This window comes from Hippocampus comes, unplaced genomic scaffold (assembly GCF_001891065.2).
Source record: "Hippocampus comes isolate QL1 unplaced genomic scaffold, H_comes_QL1_v1.1 scaffold9, whole genome shotgun sequence".
Lineage (NCBI taxonomy): Eukaryota > Metazoa > Chordata > Actinopteri > Syngnathiformes > Syngnathidae > Hippocampus > Hippocampus comes.
Genome location: NW_017805275.1, coordinates 3,346,248 through 3,371,297, shown reverse-complemented (window position 1 = coordinate 3,371,297; position 25,050 = coordinate 3,346,248). Strand labels below are relative to the sequence as shown.

The following is a 25,050-nucleotide window of genomic DNA, read 5'->3' as shown; positions in this document are numbered from 1 at the left end:
CTGCCATTCAGCGTCAGGGCGCCATCCACATTTACACGTCATCTGCTGCAACCCCCCCACCCCCCCACCCCACCCTGCACCTTTTATTGAGGCCAGCGTCTTTTTTGGGGATGTTAATCTGAATGTGTATGAATGACACAGTCTAGGAAACAAATGCGGTCACAGTCTCTGAAAGCGTGCAATAATGTATTGTAATTGGTTGCAGCTCTCCTCAGTCTTGACCTTCCCTTTGCTTATTTCTCTCCTCTCCTTATCTCTTGGTGTCCTTCTGTCAGCTGCAGAACTAAAGGTGTGTGGGGGAAAAAAAAAGCGATAGAACGGATAATACTAGATGTGTTAGTTTTAAAGTCCCTTGCGAAAAAAGTGGTGTTGCACAATCGAATACAATACAATGCAAGAGCTGAAAAAAAAAAAATTGCCTTTACAATCGACTTTACGTTTTTGTCACAGGCCACATCATAGCTATGGTGTCCTTTGGAGGGCCGTCATGAATGTGAATGCAAATAAATGTGTGATTCTGACAATGATCATTGCTCCTTTAAGCAGAACAATGCATTTGCTGTCAAATGCAAGAATTGATCCCAACCTTAAGTATTCTCTCTACTCGGCCTGTTCAACCTTGTCATTTGAGCGAGGGTAGAAAGATATTATATGTCGCCTGGAATTTTCTGATGGAAGCAAAATGTTACATTGAACAAAATATGAACAGGAAGCATTGGAGTTGTTCTTGCAAATGGCTGTTCACTCATTATTCCGTACAGATGTCAGTATTTTAATTGAATAATGCAGTTGTTGACTTTTATGAACATATTGAATCAAGCTGACCAAATATAGCTCACTCTTGTTTTCTTCAAGGTGCTATAAAGTTTTGGAAACAATAACAGCAACCCTCTTCAAATCAAAGCAGGGCTTTTTTTTAAGTTTGAACACACACATGGCACCAACCATGCTAGCGCTGCCACTGCACCCACCCACATAGCGTTCCTTTGGATGCAGAACACCAAGCGCACAATGCAATTTCAGGCCTGGTAACATGACACAAAAACAGCTTTGCTATGTCTTTGCTGTGGTATTCAAAGTGTTCATCCACCCATCCATCTATCCATTTTCTGAACTGCTTATCATCACTAGGGTCACATAGTTGTTCAAATTGTTTTATGACAATAAATATATAGGTACATTTATTATCATCTTAAGTAGTAGTTTTTTGTAAGAGTGCAGCAGTGGGGTTGGGGTAGTGTGTGCGTGTAGGTGTGTGTGCGCGCGCGTGTGTGTGTGTGCGCGCGCGCGGGGGTGTGTGGAACAAAGGAGAAATAGTAGGACACTGGGTTTTTTTTTCCCCGCCACAATCAGTTTCATGATTTTTTTTGTAGACGTGCAGCTGGCCGTTACATTCCTGCCATGGTGAGAACGTACATTTGGGGCTTATGAGCTCAACCACAGAATATTTTATTGATAGTTTTGGCCCGCAACCCGTTGTACCACTGTCGTAGGGGGTCTGTGCCCCAGTAGAGCTTTATACCTAGCAAGGCCCTGATGACATCACAAATCGATTGGCAAATGATGACAGTATGACCGATCACCGGTTTTGCATAAAATGCAAAATATATGACAGTCCAGTTCCCCCGATCAGATCAGTGTAAAGTCGACAGTACAACTAAAAATGCAGCTTTAGATTCTTATTTCATTTTATGTTGGTAATCATTGTTGAAATTGACAGTGTTACAGCACTGCTTGGAATCGTGCCAACGGGTGTTTCTATTATTTTGCTTCCCTCTTTGAGATGCACGGGAGAGTCAGAATAATAGATGCAGCTCTCGGTGCAATGCAGTTAAGTTCACCGCAGCAAAACAGAACCACAAACTTTAAACTTGTTCATATCACTCTGTTTGTAAAAGTGTTATTTATGATACAGGTCTCAATTTTATGAGATTGCGTAAGTGGTCGTAATTCCAATCACTGAGACCTTGAGAGAAGTTGTGCTGCGGGGAAATAATGAAGTGATGAGACAAAGGTCAGTACAACAGCACAGAATGCAAGGACATCTGGTGGTGAGAGGTTGACACTGCATGTATGAGATGAATAATAATAATAATAATAATAATAACGACATGATCATCAGTCAAGTGCATTAACAAGTGTTCGGGGTCGTGACACCAGACTGTGGATCCAGAGGAGATGACACTGCAGGAAACCGAAAGGCCGGAGAGTCAGACGGCGCATTTGTTGTCGTCTAGCAGCTTTTCCACAATAGTGCAGGTGGGAAGCCTGTTGTCACAGGGTAACGTTGGGGGCTGTGAGGTCTGTTGAGAAGAATACCAACCTAAAGGCTATTATTGATGAGAGACAAAGTAGGACTGCACTGATACACATCTGTGGGGATCAAGGCTAGACTAAAGGTCAGAAAGTGTAGCGAAGACGCAGGAGAGGCACTCTGGAAGAAAGTCTTGAAAGGAAACAACGAGCCACTATTCCCTGGTAACACCCCTAGATAATGAAACATCATAAATCATTTGTAACTAGCCATCCATCCATTATCTGAACTGCTTACGGTATCTAATAAAAATGAAATAGCCATCAATGTTTTGTTAGTTAGCAGGCGACTTCCTGTTTTTCGGATGATGCCGTAAAACGCCGCCATTTGGGATTGTTGCAGGAATCTCTGGTTGACTGACAGTACGGTAACATTTTTAAAAGGAAGAATTGCGCAACCCTATTTTGATTCACATGCCTGAAGCCAAAACCACAGTGAATAGGATAGAGTTTATAGTTCTCTGCTATTTATTTCTTTATTTGTTTATTTATTTATTTCTGTTGTCAGCTTTAAGAAGATTTTCTGCTGCTGTTGAAGTGGCTTTTCTGGCGTTTTGTTCAGCAGCACTGTTGGCACTCACTATTTTTTGTTGTTGATGTTTTTAGAATTTCTGACAAAATCATATAGATAGATAGATAGGGCCCAAAACAACCCGGAGCAGACATTTTAGATTACATAACCATCTTGTCATGGTTGAAAGACTGAAATAATTTCACTTTGTGTGAGTGTCAACCCACCTCATGCTGTTGTTCCGGACTTCCTGCTTTTTGTTTAGACAGCATCGCCAGTGGCAGCTTTTCCCTTTTGACTCAAGGGCGCCAGCAATAAATGGCGTTTCCAAAACCAAAAAGCTCATCGAAGCCCACTGTTCACTACCCACGCAGGAGCAAACAGCAGAGAAGGCGGGTGATCGTTGCGGAGTGATGTGTGGAGACAGATGTGTCTCTCAGCAGCGTGCCGTGTCAACTCAGTAAGACGAGAATCCAGCAAGGTCGGCGTTTACACCTTACTCTTCTGTCCTCTCGAAAAATTCATCACTTGTTCTTGATTTCTTAGTTCTTTGGATTTATATTTATATCACATGCTATATTTTGTCAATGTTAAAGCCAATTCTGAGTTTGCAAGGGATTGGGAAAATGACAGTAGTTTTGGAGAAACTCTTCATGGTTCCAGTTACGGAACTTTGAAAAGATTCAACTGGGACATTTTCCATAAAAATAAATGATCATTATTAATGGGAAATAACTGAAACACACCAACGTAAAAATGAACATTTCGTTTTGTTAGAATCATCAGTCAGTCATGCATGCAAAGAAATATTTAAAACTATGACATAATTTTAATTTTGAAGTCCCGGTATGTAGTTTTGGCTGATTAAGTGGCTGTATACAGCCGCTTCAATGCGCTGAAATGCAACCTCGTGTTGCCAAGATGAAGGCTATTTATATGATCATAATTAGTGTTACTGTTGTTTGTCCCGGCGCATTTACGTTTCAAACCTATCTGAAAATTTGCAAATTTGCTGTAATTTCTCGACTGTATATTTCATGAACGATTTTCATTCATTTATTTAACTTTCAGCTGGGATAGGCTCCAGCACGCTCGCAACCCTTGTGGGGATAAAGCGGTTCAGATAATGGATGGATGGGTTCTCTTTGATCGGGAAATATCTTATTTTGTTTCTTTTTTTTTTTTTTAATTGAGTTGAATATGAATCTGTTTGTGATGAAATGTGCTCCGAAGTTACAATGCTACAAAGTTGATGATGAGGGCTTTTACTGAGGTAATTTGTGCAAGACTAATCTTCTTTCCACAAATATATATAAAAAAAAAAAATCAATTCTCCTGCTACCAGTAGCAAGCATTAACTGCCAACAGCAAAAAAAAACAAAATCCTCAACCAAAATTACAAGCGTGCTGCAACCTTTGACATTGCTATTTTCACCATACATCACGTGAATGTGTTGATGAAAACAGATGGACCTGTTACATTTGCTTGCTGTGAGAGCCCCCTGAAGAGCATTTCTTCCACACTGCCTGAGAAGCATCGAGGCCCGTTGACTTTCGACAGAACAATTCCTATTTGTGAGAGCGCAACAGAAAGAGAACGATATGTTCCTTGACTGAAAGCAAGAGCTCCGCAGTGCAGCGATTAGAATATTAGGTGAATGTCAACAAGACTGCGACAGTGAGAGAGGAGCAAATAGGGAGGCGGCTTTGCATGAACTTCACGTGTTCTCTGCTCTGCTTTCGCACTCAGCAAGCAGGTTACAACCGTGCAGTGCCTCTCTGGCAAGCTGACAGTGGAAAGTCAACTTCACATGTACCCACTACGTGTACAGTACTACTAATCTCCCAACCGAGTCTAATCTCTCGCTACCATTTCCATCAACAGGGATGATTTCGAGCAAAAATGTCCAAGTTGTTCCAATGACAAGAATAAAGTGCTTGGCTTTGACATATGTTTAAAAGTACCTGTGTCTATAATGTAAACAACTGGATCCATGTTTCTCATTCATTGACAGCGTTTTTCTCAAATTGAGAGAGCCAATTTTACCATTCTGACCAAATTGAAGGCCTACAGAAAATTGAGTTTTCTAGTTATATAAGCATGGAACCGACCAGCAGAAAGCTTTAACCCGCTTCTTTCATCAGGAAAAAAAAATACATTTCTACACTTTATCATTCTTTAGTAAACAGCAGTTGAACATCGGTAAGTGTCTTGAAAATATTCGTTTCCAAGAACAAATTCTGAGAGACTCAACTTTTTGTGAAAGGATGCGCTTCAAGCAGAACTTTCACGTTGATGCGATTGCATTTGTGAGACCTCAAATATCCAAGCAATGCTCACCTGCTAAATAACAACATAAACAACATAAAAAAGGTGACATTGATTGTAAAATAACAGTTTGTTGCAAGATAAACACTGCACTGATGAATGACCTATGCATGAAGTTTTCATGAACGCTGAACTTTGTGTGTGTCTGTGTGTTTGTGTGCCTGCGTGCATGTGTGCGCATGTTCGTCAAAGATGATGATGGGACTTGGTCATCTTTTTTTTTTTTTTGAAAAAGCTCTGTTGTAGTTAGCTGCCGATATTTATCCATGTCGTTCTCAACACTCAAGAAACAGAAAAGGCACTAATCCAATCACCGTACCACGCCCCACGCCCACTCACACTGTGTGCAACCAAGATCTGATCAAAGCCACTCTTGCTATCTAGTGGTGATTCATTATCCTGAAATCATTCCCACAGGCTCAATACTGACTTAGGAGGTGCGAAAAATCCCTTTGTCATATTTTTCAATTAAAAAACATCCAAAACGTATGTTTTGGCACTAAATGAGAGGGGTTTTGCATTTTTACGTTCATGAGTTAAGCATGACTGCTAGTTTAGAAGTCTTACAACGAGTTGCATGTGTCACAGGTCGTGCAACCTTTCTACAGACAGCAAATGTAGCTTCCCTGAAAAGGTAAACCTGTGCTGAAAGGACGAGAAGCCAATTTGGTGGTGGCTATTTGGTTCAGTGTTCCCTGTGGTGCTTTGAGGGCTCCTCAGGTGGGGGACTCATTTTCAGCCCTTGACTCATTCCCTCCGTGGACACAGTGGACCCTTTGTACATGCGGTACATATAAGCTCCACTGTGAGATCATGTTTCGCAGTTTTCCACAATTAAAAGTCTACTTTAGCCATTTGTCGTGTATTGGAAAAAAATGTGATCCCATCAGAGAGCCACGCAGTGAACCAGGCAGAGGCTTGCAGGAATTAGATTTCATTGCAGATAGGTTCCATACAAAGCAAGTAAACATGTTCTTATCTTGTTATCCATCTTGCACATTAACACATCATGCGCTGAAAAAGTGAAGGAGGACAAGTCAACCCTAATTGTTCCGTTTGGCTTTGCCCCCCCCCCCCCTCCTATTTAGCTCTATTTCTGTTTCCTTTTTGAATAAAGACCCCGGGGCCTCATTTATCAAAGAGTGCATAGAGCTCATTCTGAATTCGTTTGTACGACTGAAATTTAGAGTTTGAACAAACTGAGCGCAGTTGAATGCGTCACTTGACTCCTCTCGCCTTCCTTACACAAGGAAGTGACGCTTCCTCGGGTAGACGAGGAAGTGATGCTTCCTTGTGTCGCATTCCATTGTGCACAGACGTGTTCAATCAAGATTTTTTTTTTAAAAGAGCGTGGTTTCGGTTTTCAAACAAATCGGTTTTTGAACAGCCTTCTGGAATGGATTATGGTCGAAAACCGAGGTATGACTATATATTTGCTTGACTTGCGATGTTTTTGGATGCAAGTCACCTCTATTGTTATCGTTACTGATATTAAAAGCCTAATTTTGCCAACCCATTGTGATGATGCGGTTTTTTTTCCGTTCTTCTGTTACATTGATGTGAGGTATGACGTCCAAGATTGATCACTGACAGTATCTCCCAATAGATGTACCAAGTTATTCTCTGATTCCGACACCAAGTGGGAGTGGTGGTGCTGCCTGCGATGAAATTTAAAGAATGACTTTGTCACAAGCCCATGCGCTGGAATTCTCCCAAACGTTTCACCCTCGTGAGCCCCGTGGCTCCAGTGTAAAAGCTCTTTTCTATTACAGTTAGTCCATCATGATTAGTGAACTGGCCTCTGGTCACATCTTGATAGAGTTGCTGGAGATGCTAAGTGGGAGGAAATTCTTACATGATATGCGAAGCATGCAGGACAAATCATGAATAATGTGGCGAGTAAACACATCTACCGTATTAGAGCCAAATGGTAGGGGGTGGACTGTTGCAATATGCCTGCCTTTGCCTTTCTCTCTCTTTCTCTCCTTGTGATTGCTTGTGCAACCTGTGCCAGCGCATACTGCTGCTGAATGCTCGGCCTTGGGGCTTTGTGTAACGCGCATGCAACTGGCCATGAAGACACACACACACACATACACACACACGCACACACACACAGAAACACACAGAAGGACATGCAGAGGCCTCACTCCCGACACATCCCCAATTCACACTCTGATGTCTGGCAGGAACTCTGTTGCCTGACCAGCCTTCCTGCTGTGTGTGGTGTCCACGCCACTGTGGAGACACGTTGCTCAGTGGCCACATCCAATTTTTAATAAGGCAATGTGTGACTTCTCTTTTTCGGAGTCCACTGCTTGATGTTAGGTTATATTTCATTTCAAAAATGTTGAAATGGTTCTTCTTAGGTTTGAGTCCTCCTTCTTGCTCAGTTATAGTGTATGTGATGAATGAGAAACCCCCAGTTTCCCAACAATTAGTTGGAAAACTACTCAAATGTGACATAGTTCATTTGTTTTTGGGTCTCTTGTCCCAACCAAAGTGGAACGATTTTACATCGCACGTGGCCCTTGTTTAATTTGCATTCACGAACACTCGATCCATTAAAAATCATGATTCATTGAAATGGTGAAAATATTTTTCGTTACCAAAGAAAGTATTTGGCAGTCATCTACTTGAATTGTCGTCTGTTGCCTTTTGTTGTTGTTATTCGGCCCGCCAGTACTTTATTTCTTTTGAAGAATCTGACAAATTTTGGCCATCCCTTCCCTATAATTGATTGAAGTTGTTTTTTTAAAAATAGACTTAGAGCACTATGGACCTCATATTGGTATCTCTAGACAAGCAGCTGTCAAATGCCGACTCAATACCCAATAACAACTACAGATTATTTACCACACCGTAGTTTGAGGCTGAGGGATTATGGGGAAAAAATAATGATAATGTAGACTTGGACGGCGCAGTGGTCGACTGGTTAGCACGTCGACCTCACAGTGCAAAGGTGCAGGGTTCAATTCCAGCTCCGGCCTTCCTGTGTGGGGTTTTCATGTTCTCCCCGTGCCTGCGTGGGTTTTCTCCGGGTACTCCCGTTTCCTCCCACATTCCAAAAACATGCATGGCAGGTTAATGGGACACTCTAAATCTTTCCTAGGTATGAATGTGAGCGTGAATGGTTGTTCGTTTATGTGTGCCTTGCGATTGGCTGGCAACCAATTCAGGGTAAAACCCGCCTACTGCCCAAAGACAGATGGGATAGGCCCCAGCACACCCGTGACCCTTGTGAGGATACGTGGATTAGAAAATGGATGGGTGGCGGATTTGCAGAGTACAAAATTATCAAAACTCAACTTTTCATGACTTGAAAAACATCTAGAAAATAAATGTGTATCAAAGTATAAGAATACGAACAATATATGAAAATAGCAAATACAATAAATGAAAAGATTCCTGCTGTGTGCACCATGGCCTCTTAGGGGCATTGTGGTGTCTTGCATGCATGGAAATACAAATAAGAGTAGAACAAGAAGGTTGCAGAATGACATTCATCACATGCTTTCTGTACAAGCAAAATGGAGCATTCAGGGAGTTTCACATCATAGGAACTTGCATACACACACACCGCGCCATTCGACACATCAATCGTTTTTCTTCGATTATATCATGTTATTTATGATCAAGAGAAACGAAAATTAAAATCATGATTGGATTTGGATTACTTGCCCAGTGTTACATAATTAATATTCAATAAGGCTTTTCTTTATTAGGGTCACAGGTGAGCTGAAGTCGATTCCCAATTAATTTGGCCGAGATGCGGTGTCCACCCTGGACTGGTTCTCAGCCAATTGCAGTATGCATATAGACAACTAACCATCCACACTCAGAGTCACATCTATGCACAATTTAGAGCGTTCATTTAACCTGACTAATGCTTTAAGAATGTGGACAGAAGCCCAAGTAACCAGGACCTTTTGACTTTGAGGCAGACATTCTTACTGCTATAACCGTACTGTGCTACCCACTCAAGACTTGTATCGTTTGTCCTGACATAACCAGGTCGTGGTCCCTTTATTGTTTGTCACGCGGGGGTTTAGATGATAGTGTTCACACTTGATCAAACAGACCACATTAGTTTAATTAAACACAAACAAACTTGTCTCGTGCAAACGCACGCCAAGATGGGAGAAATGCAGTTAATGAAAATTGTATACACTGCAGTGGTCCGCTTTGTTCCATTGTTAGAAAAAATAAACATTTATAGCAGGGACAATTATAGAGTTAGAAGTTGTGGGGTGCTGACAGTTTGGGCACCGGAGCATATCCGAGAGTGCAGCATTTTGGTCAGTCATGCAAAGTGGCAGTTTCGATGATAAGGGGCGTTCGGTCAGTTAGCTAGTCAGTTGCACACTGCTTTAATAATAACACATTAGCATGCCAAAGATTTCCTTCTCTCATTGCAATTCAAAAAGGACATTGATACCATCTAACTAGCTGTCATGTTTCCTAGCCAGCAAAAAATGTCAGCTCACTCATACCTAACAACATAAAGTAAACAGTAGGGTTAAGTGCAGCAGTAATGATAATATTCAATGGTAGAAGCTAAGAAATTTGCCACATATCCTTCTCTAAAGTAGGGTAGGAGTACTCACTCAAACTACTCCAAGTGGAAGACTGTGCTAACCTCAGTGAGAAGAGGTTGGGGGGGGGGGGGGGGGGGGGGGGGGGGGGGGGAATCGGGTAGACCAAATCATTTTTGAGGCAAAAGGAAGTTACTGTGGTTTTGGTGATAAAACATGATATATTTTTATACCAAATACTGTATTGTTTTGTTACTTCTGTAGCTTAAAAATGGACAAAGAGCAAATTAAATCGGAGGGTGGGGTGGTGCTTTGATTTATTTTAGGTTGCTTTCCAAAAATGAACCAGACATGCATATTCGCTACCGACAGCATTTTTCGCACTTCAATACCAACTGTAAACCCCTAAAGGGTTGCACCCTATGGATTGGTCCACAGACAATTATCACTTTCCGGGGGCGGCAGGAATGCAAAATAATGCATGTCCTCCATGGGGGTCTTTTGTTTAATAGGCTGGAGTTTCTCTTCTTTGTGAAACTCATCATCTATGTCTCGCTGTTTTGCGTAGCTGATGCAGTAACTCCATCTGCTTTTACCCCTGGGTTGGGAAATGAAAACCAGATCTGGGTTTAACTTCCCATACTGCGCTCTGGTAATCCTAGCCATGCAACCTGGCGCAATCATAGTTTTCTGAGTGAAGATGAAATGTCTCCCAAAATGCTGCATAAATACAAGACAATGTGTGGGTGTGGCGACAGGGTCCGTGTACCAGCTGCACATATGAGCACATGTGATGTCTGTGAATTGAAGTCACCCACCGAGCCACTGAGTGTGCCATTGTAAGCTGAGTTCCCTTCAGGTAGCTCTCCGGTTTCCTTGCTCTCAGGTCAGTCGGCAGCTCATGAAATCTGGAAGCAATAGGATGAAAGAGACGAGCTGTTTATAGTCAGCTGTGCACTCCCTTTCTCTTATTGTTGACCGTCTGTCTTAATCTCCCAGACACCCTTTTCTCACTGCGAGGAGATCATGTTATTAGATCCTCCTCCTCTGGCTCATTTGTCATCCTGCTTCTCCATCCCTCCAGAGGGGAGGTGAGAAAAGAAGAAGTGGGGGTGCGAGAAAAGACTATCAACAAGCACGAGGCTAAATCATCAAATGTTAATTTCCTGCCCCCGAGTCTCCGTCATCATATTTCTCTCAAGACTGACATCAGATTAATATTCCACATTAGCCACGTTTCTGCAGACAGTTTACCACAGTGCAGTGTAGGTTTGGTCTCACACCGTGCAGGTGTGACAGGTGTGTCGTCATCTACATCAGTACATACTGTGACATCAGACTAGTGCAACGTAGAGTAACCTTCCAAGGAATTCACTGCATTTTAGTTTCGCTTTGATTAGTTTTTGTATATGTTTTTTTTTCAAATATATGGAGTATTTCTCGAATGCAAGATTTTTAAAAAAGCAGGTCACAAAGTAAACTACAATTTTCAAATGGCTATTCGACCTTTCTTTTTCTGTATGGATGTATAGTAATACAGAGCTGAAATAAATACATTCAAAATGAACCTGAAAGCTTTTGTACGATATTGACAAAGAGGAAAACGAAGACCACCTTTGCTATAATTCTAATATATTTTATAAGCCTAAGATTTTCAGTTCGTTTTTATTTTTTTCAAAGCAATTTCATTTTCATTTTATTTTGTTCACAAAAATGTTTTCAATTTTCCATCCGTCCATTATTTCATTTGCTTATCAGTTTTAGTTTTAATTAGTTACTTTTCATTAACTCTAATAACATTGCTACAGACCAACATAAATAATTTGTGATTCATTATAAAGCTTCCCAAATGAAATCAAATAAAAAGGATCAAACAGGCACAGCTATGCAGATCAACAGAATTGCTGGCATTCTGTCTTTGTAATAATAATAATAATAATACATTTTATTTGTGGGCGCCTTTCTAAGCACTCAAGGACACCTTACAACAAGCGGTTAAAAACATAAATACAATGTTAAAAACAACATCAAATAAAATAAGATAAAATCAAACAAAATAGAGATAATGGATTTATGGTCAGAGTGAATAAGCTTGTCTAAACTAATGTGTTTTGAGGCTGAATTTGAAATGTGTTAATGAGTCTGTGTTACATGTGGAGACATCACTTGTTGCTCTGCAGAGTTCATAGGGCTCAAACATAACTGCCTCAGTGGTCAATTTAAACAAATTGTAATCCTGCCCACTAAACTGTTCCAATTAGCGACTGACAAGAAATTAAGGAAACATTGACCATGTAGCCCTCCCCCTCAATGCCCTGATGTCGCTTACACATCGCTGACAAAGGAAATGTAAAAACATCGTAGTGAACTGAAACAAGTCGTTTGTGCCATCCAGCCCTTTCTCAGTGTGATGTGCTTGGCTGACAAACTTCAACCGTTGTCTTTTTTTTTTTTTTTTTTTGAGGAACTGTTTTGTTCCGACCTGCATGCTTGCCAGTACACTGCCTCTCCTGCGCCACATAGACACTCAGTCATCCCCCACCGCACTCCCCATAAGTCGCAACAGTAAACGAGTCGGTGTTCACAGTGTGCTGTCAGCGCCTCAGCCACATCTCTTTAATCTCCCCTCTTTGAGCTGCCTTGGTTTTCCTTGCCGCCAAGGCGCATAGGAGGGAGGCAGTCGGCTAATTACAATAAACAAATATGCTCAGAGCTGCCTATGTGAGGATGGCATAGGTTAACAACTGTGCTATAAATGTTAAATGAAGCTTAAAATAGGAAAGATTGGCGCAGTTTCCATAGTGATCTCGGCTGTGTACTTTCTTGCTTGGCAAAGTTTAAATTAATCTTAGACTGGAATCTGTGATACACAGAAGAAAGAGCGATGGTTTGCTACCCCGAGGGCTTGTTTGATGTCTCTGTCATGTTTTCCCTCAATTACTGTAACTTTGTGCTTGTCGAAGTCTCGCGCGGATCTTTGCTGTAATGAAATCTAGTACACTGGCTTTAATGTCATCATGCATTAGACACAACTGCATTCACCCTTTAATGATGGCTTCCCTTCTCTCTCTCTCTCTCTTCTCGCTCTCTCTCATGCTCTCCCACTCCCTGGTTGTCTTCAACAGGTGGGACAGTCAGAATGATGCGTAGTACGTGCAGCGTGGAGCCCTATTGATGGACGTGTTAACGGACAGCGGTCTCACACTGGTTGTGAAGACTTCCCAGGCAGATAATGCAATTGCAGTGGAGACAGGTGAAATTGTATTACTTCCCTTGCACATAATGTACTGTACTGTGCCAAAATCTTAGGCCACCTTTGATTGTGTCGTTTTAGCAATTCTACAATTACCAGTTACAGTGACAAAGCACTTCTGGTTAACCTCCAAATTTATTTTCTCACCCATAAGAATGAATGGAAACACTGCACAACACATTTTTTAAAAATCTTTTTTTTTTAAATCAGAGATGCAGGTACACTCTTCTGGATGATTTTTTTGTGCGTATTACAAATCTGTTTTCATAACAATAATAATATATGATATATGTAATAATATTTTTGAATTAAGGGGGTGGCACGGTGGTCAACTGGTTAGCATGGCGCCCTCACAGTGCAGAGGTCGTAGCTTTGAATCCGGCCCTAGCCTTCCTGTGTGGAGTTTGCTTGTTCTCCCCGGGCCTGCGTGGGTTTTTGCGGGTACTCCGGCTTCCTCCCACAATCTAAAACCATAGGTTAATGGAACACTCTAAATTTTCCCTGGATGTGAGCGTAAGGGCGGATGGTTTTTTGTCTATGTGCGCCCTGCGATTGGCTGGCAACCAGTTCAGTGTGTGCCCCACCTACTTTCCGAAGACAGCTGGGATAGTCTTCAACACACCTGTAACCCTCTTAAGGATAAAGCGGATCAGATAATGGATGGATGGATGGATGGTTAAAACACAATTTCTTTCGGGTACGTATTAAATCATTATCACAATATTCAACACCCATATTATGTTTTCCCAGTATCGTGCAGCCCTTATGACCAGCGATAGCAAATACACTTAAGTGGTCAACAAAGTGGAATTTGTAGCCAACACACACACACACACACACACACACACACACACTTCAAATTTACTTTCTGGGCCTAATAGGTTGTTGCAGATTACCTTCTCATCATGCAAACAAAATCCCATCATTTGTTTCTTAATATTTTGAGTGCTAGACAATACAAGGCAAGCATTTCTTAATGCAAAAATAGTTACTCTGTTAAAATCAAATAAAGGTTAAATGGGGCGGGGGGTGCACAAGCAACCTGGTGGGCGATGAATTCCTGTGTGAAGTTTGTCAGCTGTCAAGTCAGCTGAGATAGACTCAATCTTAGCCGCGACCTAAAGCGAACAAGCCTTATAGAAAATATGAGACCCCCATTACATGTGACAGTAGAACCAGAAGCAGGGAGTCTTCGATGGATCCATGGTGTGGTGGTCCCGAATTATGTCGTCTCATAGATGAAAGGCAATTCCTTCGGATACAATGCTGGAAAAGAGGCAGGAAGGAAGACAGGCTTTGGGAGAAGGACCGCCATGAATCATGCTGCACTTACTCACCGCTTATTATGAACATCCTGTACCAGCTGCATTGATTTCTCCCCACCATTCACACAGGATATATCTTCTAGTGAAGATGGAGCAATAGGTAGCAATCAGCTTCTGTAGTTGGCCTACCAGCTGGATGAGTGAACGCCCCAGGTGGCTGAGCTGAGGGAACAGCTACATCAGCATTTTGTGAATGTAAGGGCCTCCGTATAACAAGGATAAGGCGCGAGGGAGTTGCAAAGGAAGCAGATACCGAGTAGAACAGCGAGAAAGCCAGCATGGAGAGGGAGAAGCGATAAAGATGGCTCACATGGAGCGGAACTATAAAAAATAAAAAATAAAAAAAATGTCAGTTGGAAAAGTCAAATCAGCTATTTTCATTTGCACTCCTCTACAGTAATCTGATATCGAAGCGATTCACTTTCACCAAGGAAGTTGAGCTCGCTGCAGTGCCTCATTTGTTTGTCTGTGTTTAACTTCCTGTCTAATGTTTAATGAAGCAATAGTAAGTAGTCTGTTACTCCTGCATGTTTGACCATTATATCACTTTTAAAGCATGTATTTAATGCATTGGACCTATGGTATGGCAGTAAATTCTGTCAATAATTAAATTATCATATTTATTATAACTAGGGATGGATGGATTCGTATCTGAATTAATTAAGAAAATTGTGCAACGTTGTTTGTTAATTCATTGCATTTTGACAGAATTGAGACAAAATGGAGTAATTGTGGACTACTTTCCAGTCAAAGTAAAATGTCATTAAAAATGCCCTTTGGGGGGGTGAAAACAGACTATTATTAGTGGAGCCTAGACTCCGAGGGCAAATCTGTGTTTGCTTATTCGTTAAACATTTAACCACGGAATCCATTCAGATTGTTTGTTAATTGTACTTTTGCCGAAAAACATGTCATATTAGTCCAAAAAATGTCCAAATGTCCAAGATCTATTTTAATTGTCATGGTAAACGGAGTGCACTTATATCGCGCTTCATCTACATCGTATATTGTCCAAAGTGCTTTACCAAGCCTCATATCCACTTTTTTGAAAACATATCGAAATGTACATATTGGACTTTGTGACAATCGTTCCTGATAGATTGTGGACATAAGCGAAGCTGGTATCATGCGTGGCTATGTGTCATGTGACAAACTCATAAATGGAGTTACACTTGCCTATTTGTCTCTCTCCGTGGTTCTGCTTTTGGCAAGGACTCATTCCACACACAGCCTCATCATGGCACAGGGCAGCCCCAGCTTTCCTCAGGTGGATGAAGCACCAAATGTCATCTGCTGAAAGATGAGCCCAGGCTAGTCAGGTCTCGTCTATCTTGGCGGAGGGTTAAGCTGTCTAGCGTAGTCAGGCACGGCGGGGCTGAGAATCCCGACCGTTCGCCGCCGCTTGCCAGCAGTCGATGTCGGTCCATATGGTCAGTGCGAGTGTCAGTGCCAAATTGCATGAGCTGTTTCACATCCAGCCTGCGTTTCTATTCAAACACAACTTGTCCTACAATAGGACCTGCTCCATATATGAGGTTCTTGTACTGTGAGACACAGACTGAATTGGGGCAGCTGTATCAGAAGTGCGTGTCTTGTTCACATCTGCCATCTTACATGAAGAAGCAGCATTATGTTGTAGCCCGTGTAAGTGTTTGTGTGGCTTCCGAGCCCCATTTGACCTTTCATGTCAAACGTGATTTGTCATCTAAAGTCATTGCTGAAAGACTGTGTGTGTGTGTGTGTGTGTGTGTGTGTGTGTGTGTGTGTGTGTGCGTGTGTTTTTTTTTTTGTGTGTTTGTTGTGGTGTGTGTGTGTGTGTGTGTGTGTGTGTGTGTGTGTGTGTGTGTGTGTGTGTGTGTGTGTGTTTGTGGACCTGTCTGACTGATCTGTGGCACATTCTGAACAGCTGAAGAGCTAATGGTCCAGCTGGAGACAGATGGCCCCTCGATAACACTATACCCCCGAAGCCAATACGCACATACACACACGTGTCCCTCACACACACACACACACACACACACACACACACACACACACTTCCACTCTCTTTATTTTATACTCCTTTACCAAACAAATATTGTACATATGTTAAAGGGTGCAGGTTTCTCTCTCTCTCTCTCTCTCTCTCTCTCTCTCTCTCTCTCCTCCCCCCCTTCTCTAAGCCGGGCTGTTTGGGGAGCGCCTGCAACTCAAAGCTCACGCGTGTTTGTGCAGGATGAGACATTATTCGACTCCATTGTCACGACTCCCTCGAAGACGTGCGGCTCTGCGCTTTTGTGTTGAGCCCGGCGGCCTTGGGGAGGCTCAACCGTGGTTCAGGTGCACATGTCAAAAGGCATTGAAATGCACTTGCAAAGAACAGCTCAACTTTTTCAGCTGAAGGGGCAAATCAAAAATACCAAAAACACGCACACGCTCACACACACACGTCTCACACACACACACACACACACACACACACACACACACACACACACACACACACACTCACAAGTACAGATTTCTCTCTCTCTCGCTCTCTCTCTCCCTCTCTCTCTCTCTCTCTCTCTCTCTCTCTCTCTCTCTCTCTCTCTCTCTCTCTCTGTCTCTCTCTCTCTCTCACACTCCATCCCGTTGTTATCTATCTAATGGGGTGGCCATTTTGCCACTTGCTGTTGACTAAAAATGACATCACGGCACCTAACTAACGACCATCACAGCTCACCTGTTTTCTGGGTTTGGTCATGTGGCGCTCGTAAATTCAGCCCTTAGACGCTGTATTATACACATATTCCACAAACACAATATTAATCAGAATGCCGCGTTTAGACTTGTGATGGTACATCGAACACACTATTGTAAAGAAAATTTTTGACTTGACTTCGCCTAATGAGGAACAGTACAATTGTTAATATAATTAAAGTTGCATCAGCCTTCACCGCGTCTCTGAAGGTCCTGGGCAGATTAGCATATAGAGGCTGGAATTTGATTGGACAGAAAATCTAACAGTGCTGCATAGAGAAATGCCACGAAATGAGGAGAATACATAATTAGGGAATAAATAAATACAAAACAGAATTTAGGTTGTAACAGGACAGTCGGGGATCAAGGGAAGCTCGTCCAACATACGTCCCACCAGCTAGCTAGCAAAAGAGAAATGTGTCAGTATAGTCAGTGAGGCCAGTTCTGCGAACATTTTATCGAGAAATGGGGGCAAGTATAGAAACCGATGTGATGCTCTTACAAGCCGACAAGTCGCTCTAATTGCAGTTTTCTGACAATGAGAGGAAGCAAGAAGATGCATATTTCCCTGGGGATTGCCATCGTTAAATGATAGAGCACACAGCACATGTATGCTCTTCATGACTAGCGGTCATGTTGCAATATTTCTGCAGGATAGAAGCCCATGAGACTCGCTCTTGCAAATTTCATTACCTCGCTGAATCACTCCCAGATCATATGCATATTCAAAGATCTGCTCAATATCAACTCACCCATGGTGAATATTGTTTGTTAAGCAGTCTTCCCTGAAGCATTTACCATTACATCAATAATGATTTGGTGCATCTATCCAAAGATGGGTGACATTGCTGGTTAACCTCGGTGAATGAATTCGTTTTTCTTTTTTAATTGTATATTTTCCAAAAGAAATAAGGGTGATGTCGCAGCCTAGTGATTGCATACAGAGGCAGGTGTGGTTGATATTACTTCGACGAGTTCCACCATATGGGCTTGCCATATCCCAAGTGTACGTACCTGCCTCCACTGCTGTGATCTAATTATGCAGCGCAAACACATTTATCTGCCTGCTGCTACAAGCCTGCTTTTGTGAATTTTGATTGTTCCTCATCATTCTTCCACTGATTAAGACAATGTCCCAATCAGCCTTCTGAAGACCACCCAAAAAATAAAACAATGAATTTTGTAACGAGCCCCTGTGTAATGTTGGTGTGTCTTTGAGCTGCTTTATACACTGTACACCGCTACACCACACTGGACCCTGGGCACTTGAGTAGCTCTTTGCTGTGTTCACTGCTGTGATGGATGAAACGCAGAGGTCAAATGTCATGTTTATTTATGTAATTGGTCACATTATATACAGTTTATTCATTCACATTATAAATGTACTCCACCTCTCGCTAAAAGTCAACTGGGATAAGTTCTTCTTCCCCCCTGACCCGATTGAAGACAAGTGTTGTAGAAATTGTTTGGATAGACGTAAGAATACATTGCAAGTCCAGCCACAAAGAAACCCTATAAAGCATTCCACCCACACACAAACACTAATACAGTCTTCTTTATTTTGCCAGGATTTCAAAACGGTTGCAGTTGTATTCCTTAAATGACTTTCAGTGACTAAAATATTTCAATTTTGGGTAACCCAGCAGTATAGTATAGGTTGTAGTTGTGTAGCTTTCTTGTTTTCATTTATGCCATCATGCTTGTTTTCTGGGGCAAGTGAATCATTGTTGCACTGTACTCTTCATATTTGTATTCTATTAGAGTTGTTTTTCCCCTTCCACACCTTTTACCACTGAACATGCAAGTGATTATGGAACTGTTATGACTCATTAAAGTTGTTAGTGCTGTACCTGGAATCGAATCTAGAATAGCCACATAGTGAATCAGTGCAGTCCTTGCTGGATAAAATTCCCCACTCAGGTGGTCAGTTAATAATATTTCAAGGCCACAGAACAAAAACATGAAATGCTGTGTTTTTACTTTGGCATAAATGTTCATAGGACTAAACTATTTTTTCTGTTTCCCGGCAGGGGTATGTGAGCCGAGTGGTGACCTGAGTCTAAGCAGACTTGTTGATGCTGCTCTCCCACCCCCAGCTCCTCCTGCAGTGGAGTCATCACAGCGGCTCTGCCCAGCGCACCAGAGACCCACACTTTCGTCACCAACTCTCTCCTTCCCCCTCCCACTTGGCTCTGACCTCTCTCTTGGTCTGACAACAGTTCCATGCCCTCCCTCGCATGAGGTTCCAACCCTAGTCCCTCACTTTCAACACACCCCGAGTGCCGCATCACTTCCTAACCCACCTGTAAGCTCCTGGGGCCCAATGAGAGATACCCAGAAGAGCATTCGGTTGCCTGCTGCCACCTCTCTAGCACTGACAATGATGGAGCCTGACAACGTATCTACTCTGACAGAGGAGTGTCTCCTTCAGCCGAGCCGCACCTGCCTCGGTTGCTTTATTGAGACCTGCGACGCCAACACCGAACAGAACCCACCACTTGAGCCTAGCACGAGCCCTAATTCAGAAACCGGACTAAGTGTACGGATAGGGGACGTGAACCGTGAGGATTTCTCAGACATCAACAACATCAGCATCCAGTGCCTGAGCCATGCGGGGGAGGCAGTGAGTCACTACGGAGAGCAGCTCCTCTCTGACCAGCTACTTAATTTTCCACTGCCGAAAGCCTCTGATGAAGGCAAGAGAGCGGAAGAAAACAAAATTACAAATGACTGTGACGACCCCCAGGATGATGCAACAACAAAGAACTTGTATGAAGGACTGTTACTGGACAAAGTCAGTGGAGAGGAGGTACTATTGGCTAATGCCAGCCAGGACTGGGGATACTTTGAGTCGTTCATCAGCGAGAGCAAGATGGAGCTGCTGGATCTATGCTCCAAGAACGAGCTGTCCGTCAACCTCTTCTCTGAGGAAGATGTTGACAATTTATTTGATGATGAGGATGACGACTCTACCTTAAGTAGTGATGTTTGTTCACTCAAGATTCGTTATGAGTCATTTCAGGACAACATGAGGGAAAAAACAAATGTGCTCCAGGAAGAGACACAGTTTAATTTTTTCCCTAGTGTCCTGGCCAACTGTGCCAAGAAAGAAGAAGGAGTAGGAGTCTTGAGGAGGAGTGTTGATGAGCTTCAGCCCAAAACCGATGAGCTCATCCTTCAACCAGAGCAGGAGGAAAACCCAGGGGACTGCAGTGGCCAGAGCCCTCTTGACGGCTCCCAAGGCTCACCCATGTCAACTCCTAAAGTGAACTATGTAATAGACTTTAATTCCACAGAGGAATCGGGGGAATTTAGCGATGACAGTTCCTGCACTGGATCCTCCTCAGACACTGTGCAGGAGGGCAACTCGAAGAAGGCTCACTCCAAAAGATTCCTCAGTCCCTCAAATCCACTTAACTATGGATTGCGTTCTAAAAGAAAGGTTCGATACAGTGATGATTACTTGTATGATGTTGACTCGCTTGAGAGTGAGAAGAATGCAGAGAAGAAGGAGAAACCCCCACCCGGTCAGAAAGAAGAGGAGGATGTAGACTGGTGTCCCAAAAAACGGCGGAAATCATGTCGTAAAGAGCCACCCGTGGTCATCAAGTACATCATCATCAACAGGTTTAAAGGAGAAAGACTCATGTCGGTGAAACTGGGCAAAGTAAACCTTGCGGATGGCACTGTGAGCTTAAACGCCAACACAGTAAGCAAATATGAGACACTGGCTCCACTGAAGGATTACTGGCAGGCAAAGCAAAGAGACAGACAGGAGCAGCTTAAGCTGGTCGCCAGAGATAGACAACAACGTGGTGTTCATCTTAACGGACGGCACCATCGCCCTTTTAATTCTGGTCATCCTAAAAGAAAATACAAAATCGCAAACAGATTAAAGGTTCAGAGGATTCACGCTGTGGAGCAATCAGTCGTCGTGCATGGTTCTCTGCCCTCTGATCAGGCCCATTCGGGTGTCACTAAAGAGGAGGGCATTCTCATGGCGGGGGAGATAACAGCAGCTCCGGACATCCCAGTCACATTGGACTTAGACTCCATCCCTGACACAATTATAATCAAGAGTCGCTCGCAGGAGAGGGAGGAGAGAGAGGAGAGGAGATTGGGAAGAAATAAAATAGTCAGGATAAGAAAATTTAAAAGTGAAGCGAGGCTGAGAAGCCTGAAAATGAAGGAGGCAGAAGGAGAGGATAGGAAGAGCGTGACAAATGTAACGGATGCCACTGCAGCAAACACCACGGACCTTGCTGCTGGTGCAAAAGATGGAAGCATGAGCTCAACCACAGCCAAAGCAAATTTCTCTGACAATACAATCACAACTGACACAGATAAGGTGAAGTTCCCGTTTGTTTCATCCTCCTGTTCTCCTAGCAAAGCATCACCCACAGAGGAGGTGGAAACCGGGGTTCCTGTCATCCCGGGGGGCTACCTGCAGACCTTGCTAGATGCTACAGACTCCTCTGGAGGGACGTCTATCTCCTATTTCCCACAACAGCCCTCCAGGCAACAGTATCCTGTGGGCCTTTCCCGAGAGGAGAAGCAATTTTGCTCCCTTCAACTTGCTCAAAGCTGTGTACTCTCCCCTCCTTCAGAATCAGAGCTCCAACAGTCTCCCCAGAATTGCCCCAGTTTCCCCCAAATGTGGCATCCACAGCTCTGCCCGAATCATAACCAGAACTTCGGACCTGATACCCCTGAGACCCCAATCTTACCCAACAGCTTTCCACCTGCTGTACCCGCAAGTGAAAGCCTGCCCATTTCTAACTACAACCAAGTGAGCCCTGAGGGTGACCGGATACTTTACGAGAAGAACTACTTGACGGAGCCCGGACTACAGCCTGGGGCAGATCTGCAGGTGTGTCAGTCAACCTGTGTAGAGGGCCAGGTGCAATACCAGAGAGGGTCTCTGTGCACTGACAACGGAAGACTCATCAGCTACGACTCAGTGGGTTCCTTATCAGCCTCCTCGAGCAATTACAGTTCATTAAGCCTCAAATCTTGTGAGCGAGAGGGTGAGGAGGAGGGCCGAGACAGTTTCTTAGCTCACTGCAGTCCTAAAATGGTGATTCAGCAGAGTATGGATGCCCTCACGCCACTCAGGGAATCCTCAGACCTGCTGGACATCTCCAACTTCACCCCTGACAAATTTAGACACTCGTCGTTGTCAGAGCTTTCCCCGCCTGAGACGCCCAACCTCTCCCCACAGGTTGCGGGACGTGAGGTGAAGACACCAGGGAATGTTGGAAAATATCAGGATGTAAATGATATGTCTACGGAGCGCAACAGGGACCTCAAGTGGAACTGTGACTTAATGCAGCAACAGGAGCACACGGGAAATGCCTACGCAGTGGAGGACGGTCAGTTTCCACTACATAACTTTAATAACCAGGATGTATTATGCTTAGATAAAAAGGGGGAACTGGACGCTACAGAATTTAATGAACAGACTGATGAAATGGCAGGGGCCAAAAGCATTAAGTCAAAGAGGAAAGGCAATTACAAACAGGCAACTGCAGGACAGAGCCCGAAGAAAGTACGGGCTCCCAGAACACCCAAGTCAGAAAAGGTCAAGACCCCCAAACAGAATTCCCGTTCAACCAAAAAGATTAAGGCCATGTTAGAGGGTAAGGCAGCCAAGAACCAGGCAGATGGGTGCCGCGCAGGCCTGACGGACAGCACAAGCAGCGGGGACTGGTCTGGCCCAGGCTGGTCAGAGAGCAACAGTCTCGTCGGAGACGACCAGAGAGAGTTTGAGGAGCCCTCCAATATCCTGTCCAACATTGTCTCTGGTATGGCTGAGGTACAGAAATTCATGATGGCCTCCATTGAGCCGCTGTGGAATCCGATGTCTGAGGCCGATGCGCCCTGCGAGGCTAACAGCCTCAACCTAAAGACCCTTAAAATCTTGGCAGGCACCGAGTCTGATCTGAAGAAAAAGGGTGCCATGCTAACAGGGGCTGGGAGAGGCAGGAAGGCAGGGGGGAAAGGAGGGAAAAACCAGGCCAAATTCAACCCCACTCATCCCTTATTCCCTCAACTCGCTCTGGGCTGTGACATGTTTGACAAACCCAACTTTATTAACCCGGGGCCTGCGCACAAAAAGCTGTACCGTCACAAGACCAGTGCAAAGTTTCCTCGCATTGACACGCTGAAGGGCAAGCGAGCTGAGAGAGACCCAAATAAGGACATTGCACTGATGACCTCTTTTGAGAAACTGAGGTAATATTTTGTTATCAGCTGCTGTTGCACCCCCTTTTTCTCTTTCCCCCACGATACCTGAGCCCTCCCTCACAAGCATACCTACACTGACGCTATGCCAGAGCTGCATGAGAACTAAGTTCCCCCTTGATTTCTCTCACTTCCTTTAATCCCCGAAAAGGAAATTACTATCTGCATGAAAAACTTCTTGTACGTTGCAAACTACCTATTGAGTGATTGTGTCAAGCTTGATTGAGATTTAAACGACCATGGCTGCATTTTCCTCGCTTTTGTTGTTTCTGCTTCGTTTGTTCTTCTTAAAGTCATTTTGAGTTTTTTTTTTCTTTCTTTCTTGTTTTTGTCTGGAAAAAAAAGAGAATAACCCTCGAAAAATGTTCCGTAAGCTTTTTGAGGAGCTTTCTTTTTGTATTTTCTCAGCAAAACATGCTCCCCCGAAGTATGTATTTATACCTTTCCCCCCTAAAGATGTAGCTATATACACAAATGCATTGAGTGACATCTACGCACCCCTCCTCCTCATCTGTTTTTGTATGCAGAATGTGGATGTCCTGTTGTTGCCGTCCTTCATACACTGCCTGGCCCATTTCAAGAGGAAAACCTACATTTAATCAGCCCCATTTAATCCCAAGGCATCTTGAAAACACAAGATGGGACCGTTTTGTATTGATGACATATCAGATGCCTTTTTTCTCCTCGAGGCCGGAATGATTTTCTTTTGTCAAGCACTTCTTTTTCTTCAGGAGTGTAGAGGAACTGGTTATCTACATTTACATTTTTACGCCTTGCAAAGTCATAAAAGCTTCACCCTCAGAGTATTTTTGTCATTGTTGATGTACAGGGACATGCAATATTTGCAACAACAACAACAAAAAAAAAAGAGAAAATTATACCTTAAAATCAATGTGCCAAAAGTAACAATGCTGTGTAAATGACCTCTTATATATGTGTGAATATTGGCTGTTCCTATTTTCTATCTCCTGGAATATTGGCTCTCCTCACAGAGACTTACCACAACAGGAATTCTTTGTTTGGGACTCTCTCTCTCTCTCTCTCTCTCTCTCTCTCTCTCTCTCTCTCTCTCTCTCTCTCTTGTCTGATGAAAGGCACCAACAGCTGGCAGTGGTACATCACCACTCACTAAACCAAATCAGAAACACTCTTGTTATCGCCCCCTCCCCTCCCCTCACTTTGTTTGCCAAATTCAATTTACCTCAACATCGCCCGGCAATGAAAAGCAACAAGAAGAGAGAAAAAAGGGGAACTCTACTCTGAAGGCTACTGAAGAGGAACAGGATGAGAGCAAGATGCATTCAAGCAAGCTTTCTGCGGACCAAGGAGAATGTAGTTAGGATGTTTGAGGCTAAGCAAGGAAATTATTTGTCAGCTGGGGCTGAGCCTCACTGAATAGCTCTTTTGGACTGAAGTTTCAAGGCAATTTAAAACAGAGATTCGGATGCACGTTCCAAATGGTCGTCAGTCGTGGCATCCTTTGCAGTTCAATTTCATGTGAATGTCAAAGCAGTTTTGAGTACAAATGCAATCTCGTAAAGGAAAGGAAGCATGTCTTTTAATTAATTCCATGCGAAAAGCTTGCTTTTAATAAAATCTATAATGTTCATTTCAATATCCTTTTCTTCACATTCTTGTGGAGTTATGTTTAGAAATTAATGTATTATTTTTCGCCGTAGGCGCATCCACTTTATGATTATTTTTGCCTACTTTTTCCATGGGAAGGCATTGTTTTTTTCATGGTTGTCTTAAGTTGTCATCACAGTTTATGGTCCATAATTTGGCAGAAAATCAATACCATATTCGTGCATAATTAATAT

General features: G+C 43.2%; 1 protein-coding gene across 2 annotated transcripts in view; it reads left to right on the top strand.

The window, feature by feature from the left end:
* nexmifb (neurite extension and migration factor b) overlaps positions 1–25,044 on the top strand; it is an 86,889-nt gene extending 61,845 nt beyond the window's left edge. The window contains exons 2-4 of one of the 2 annotated variants that reach the window (XM_019869698.1): positions 12,814–12,941; positions 19,018–23,221; positions 23,758–25,044. In XM_019869698.1, coding sequence (XP_019725257.1) covers positions 12,863–12,941; positions 19,018–23,221; positions 23,758–23,929 — 4,455 coding nt within the window. In that variant the 5' untranslated portion in view covers positions 12,814–12,862 and the 3' untranslated portion in view covers positions 23,930–25,044. Of the gene's footprint in view, positions 1–12,813; positions 12,942–19,017 lie in introns of both variants that reach the window. The other variant, XM_019869699.1, reaches the window with a different exon arrangement.
* The last annotated feature ends 6 nt before the right edge of the window (positions 25,045–25,050 follow it).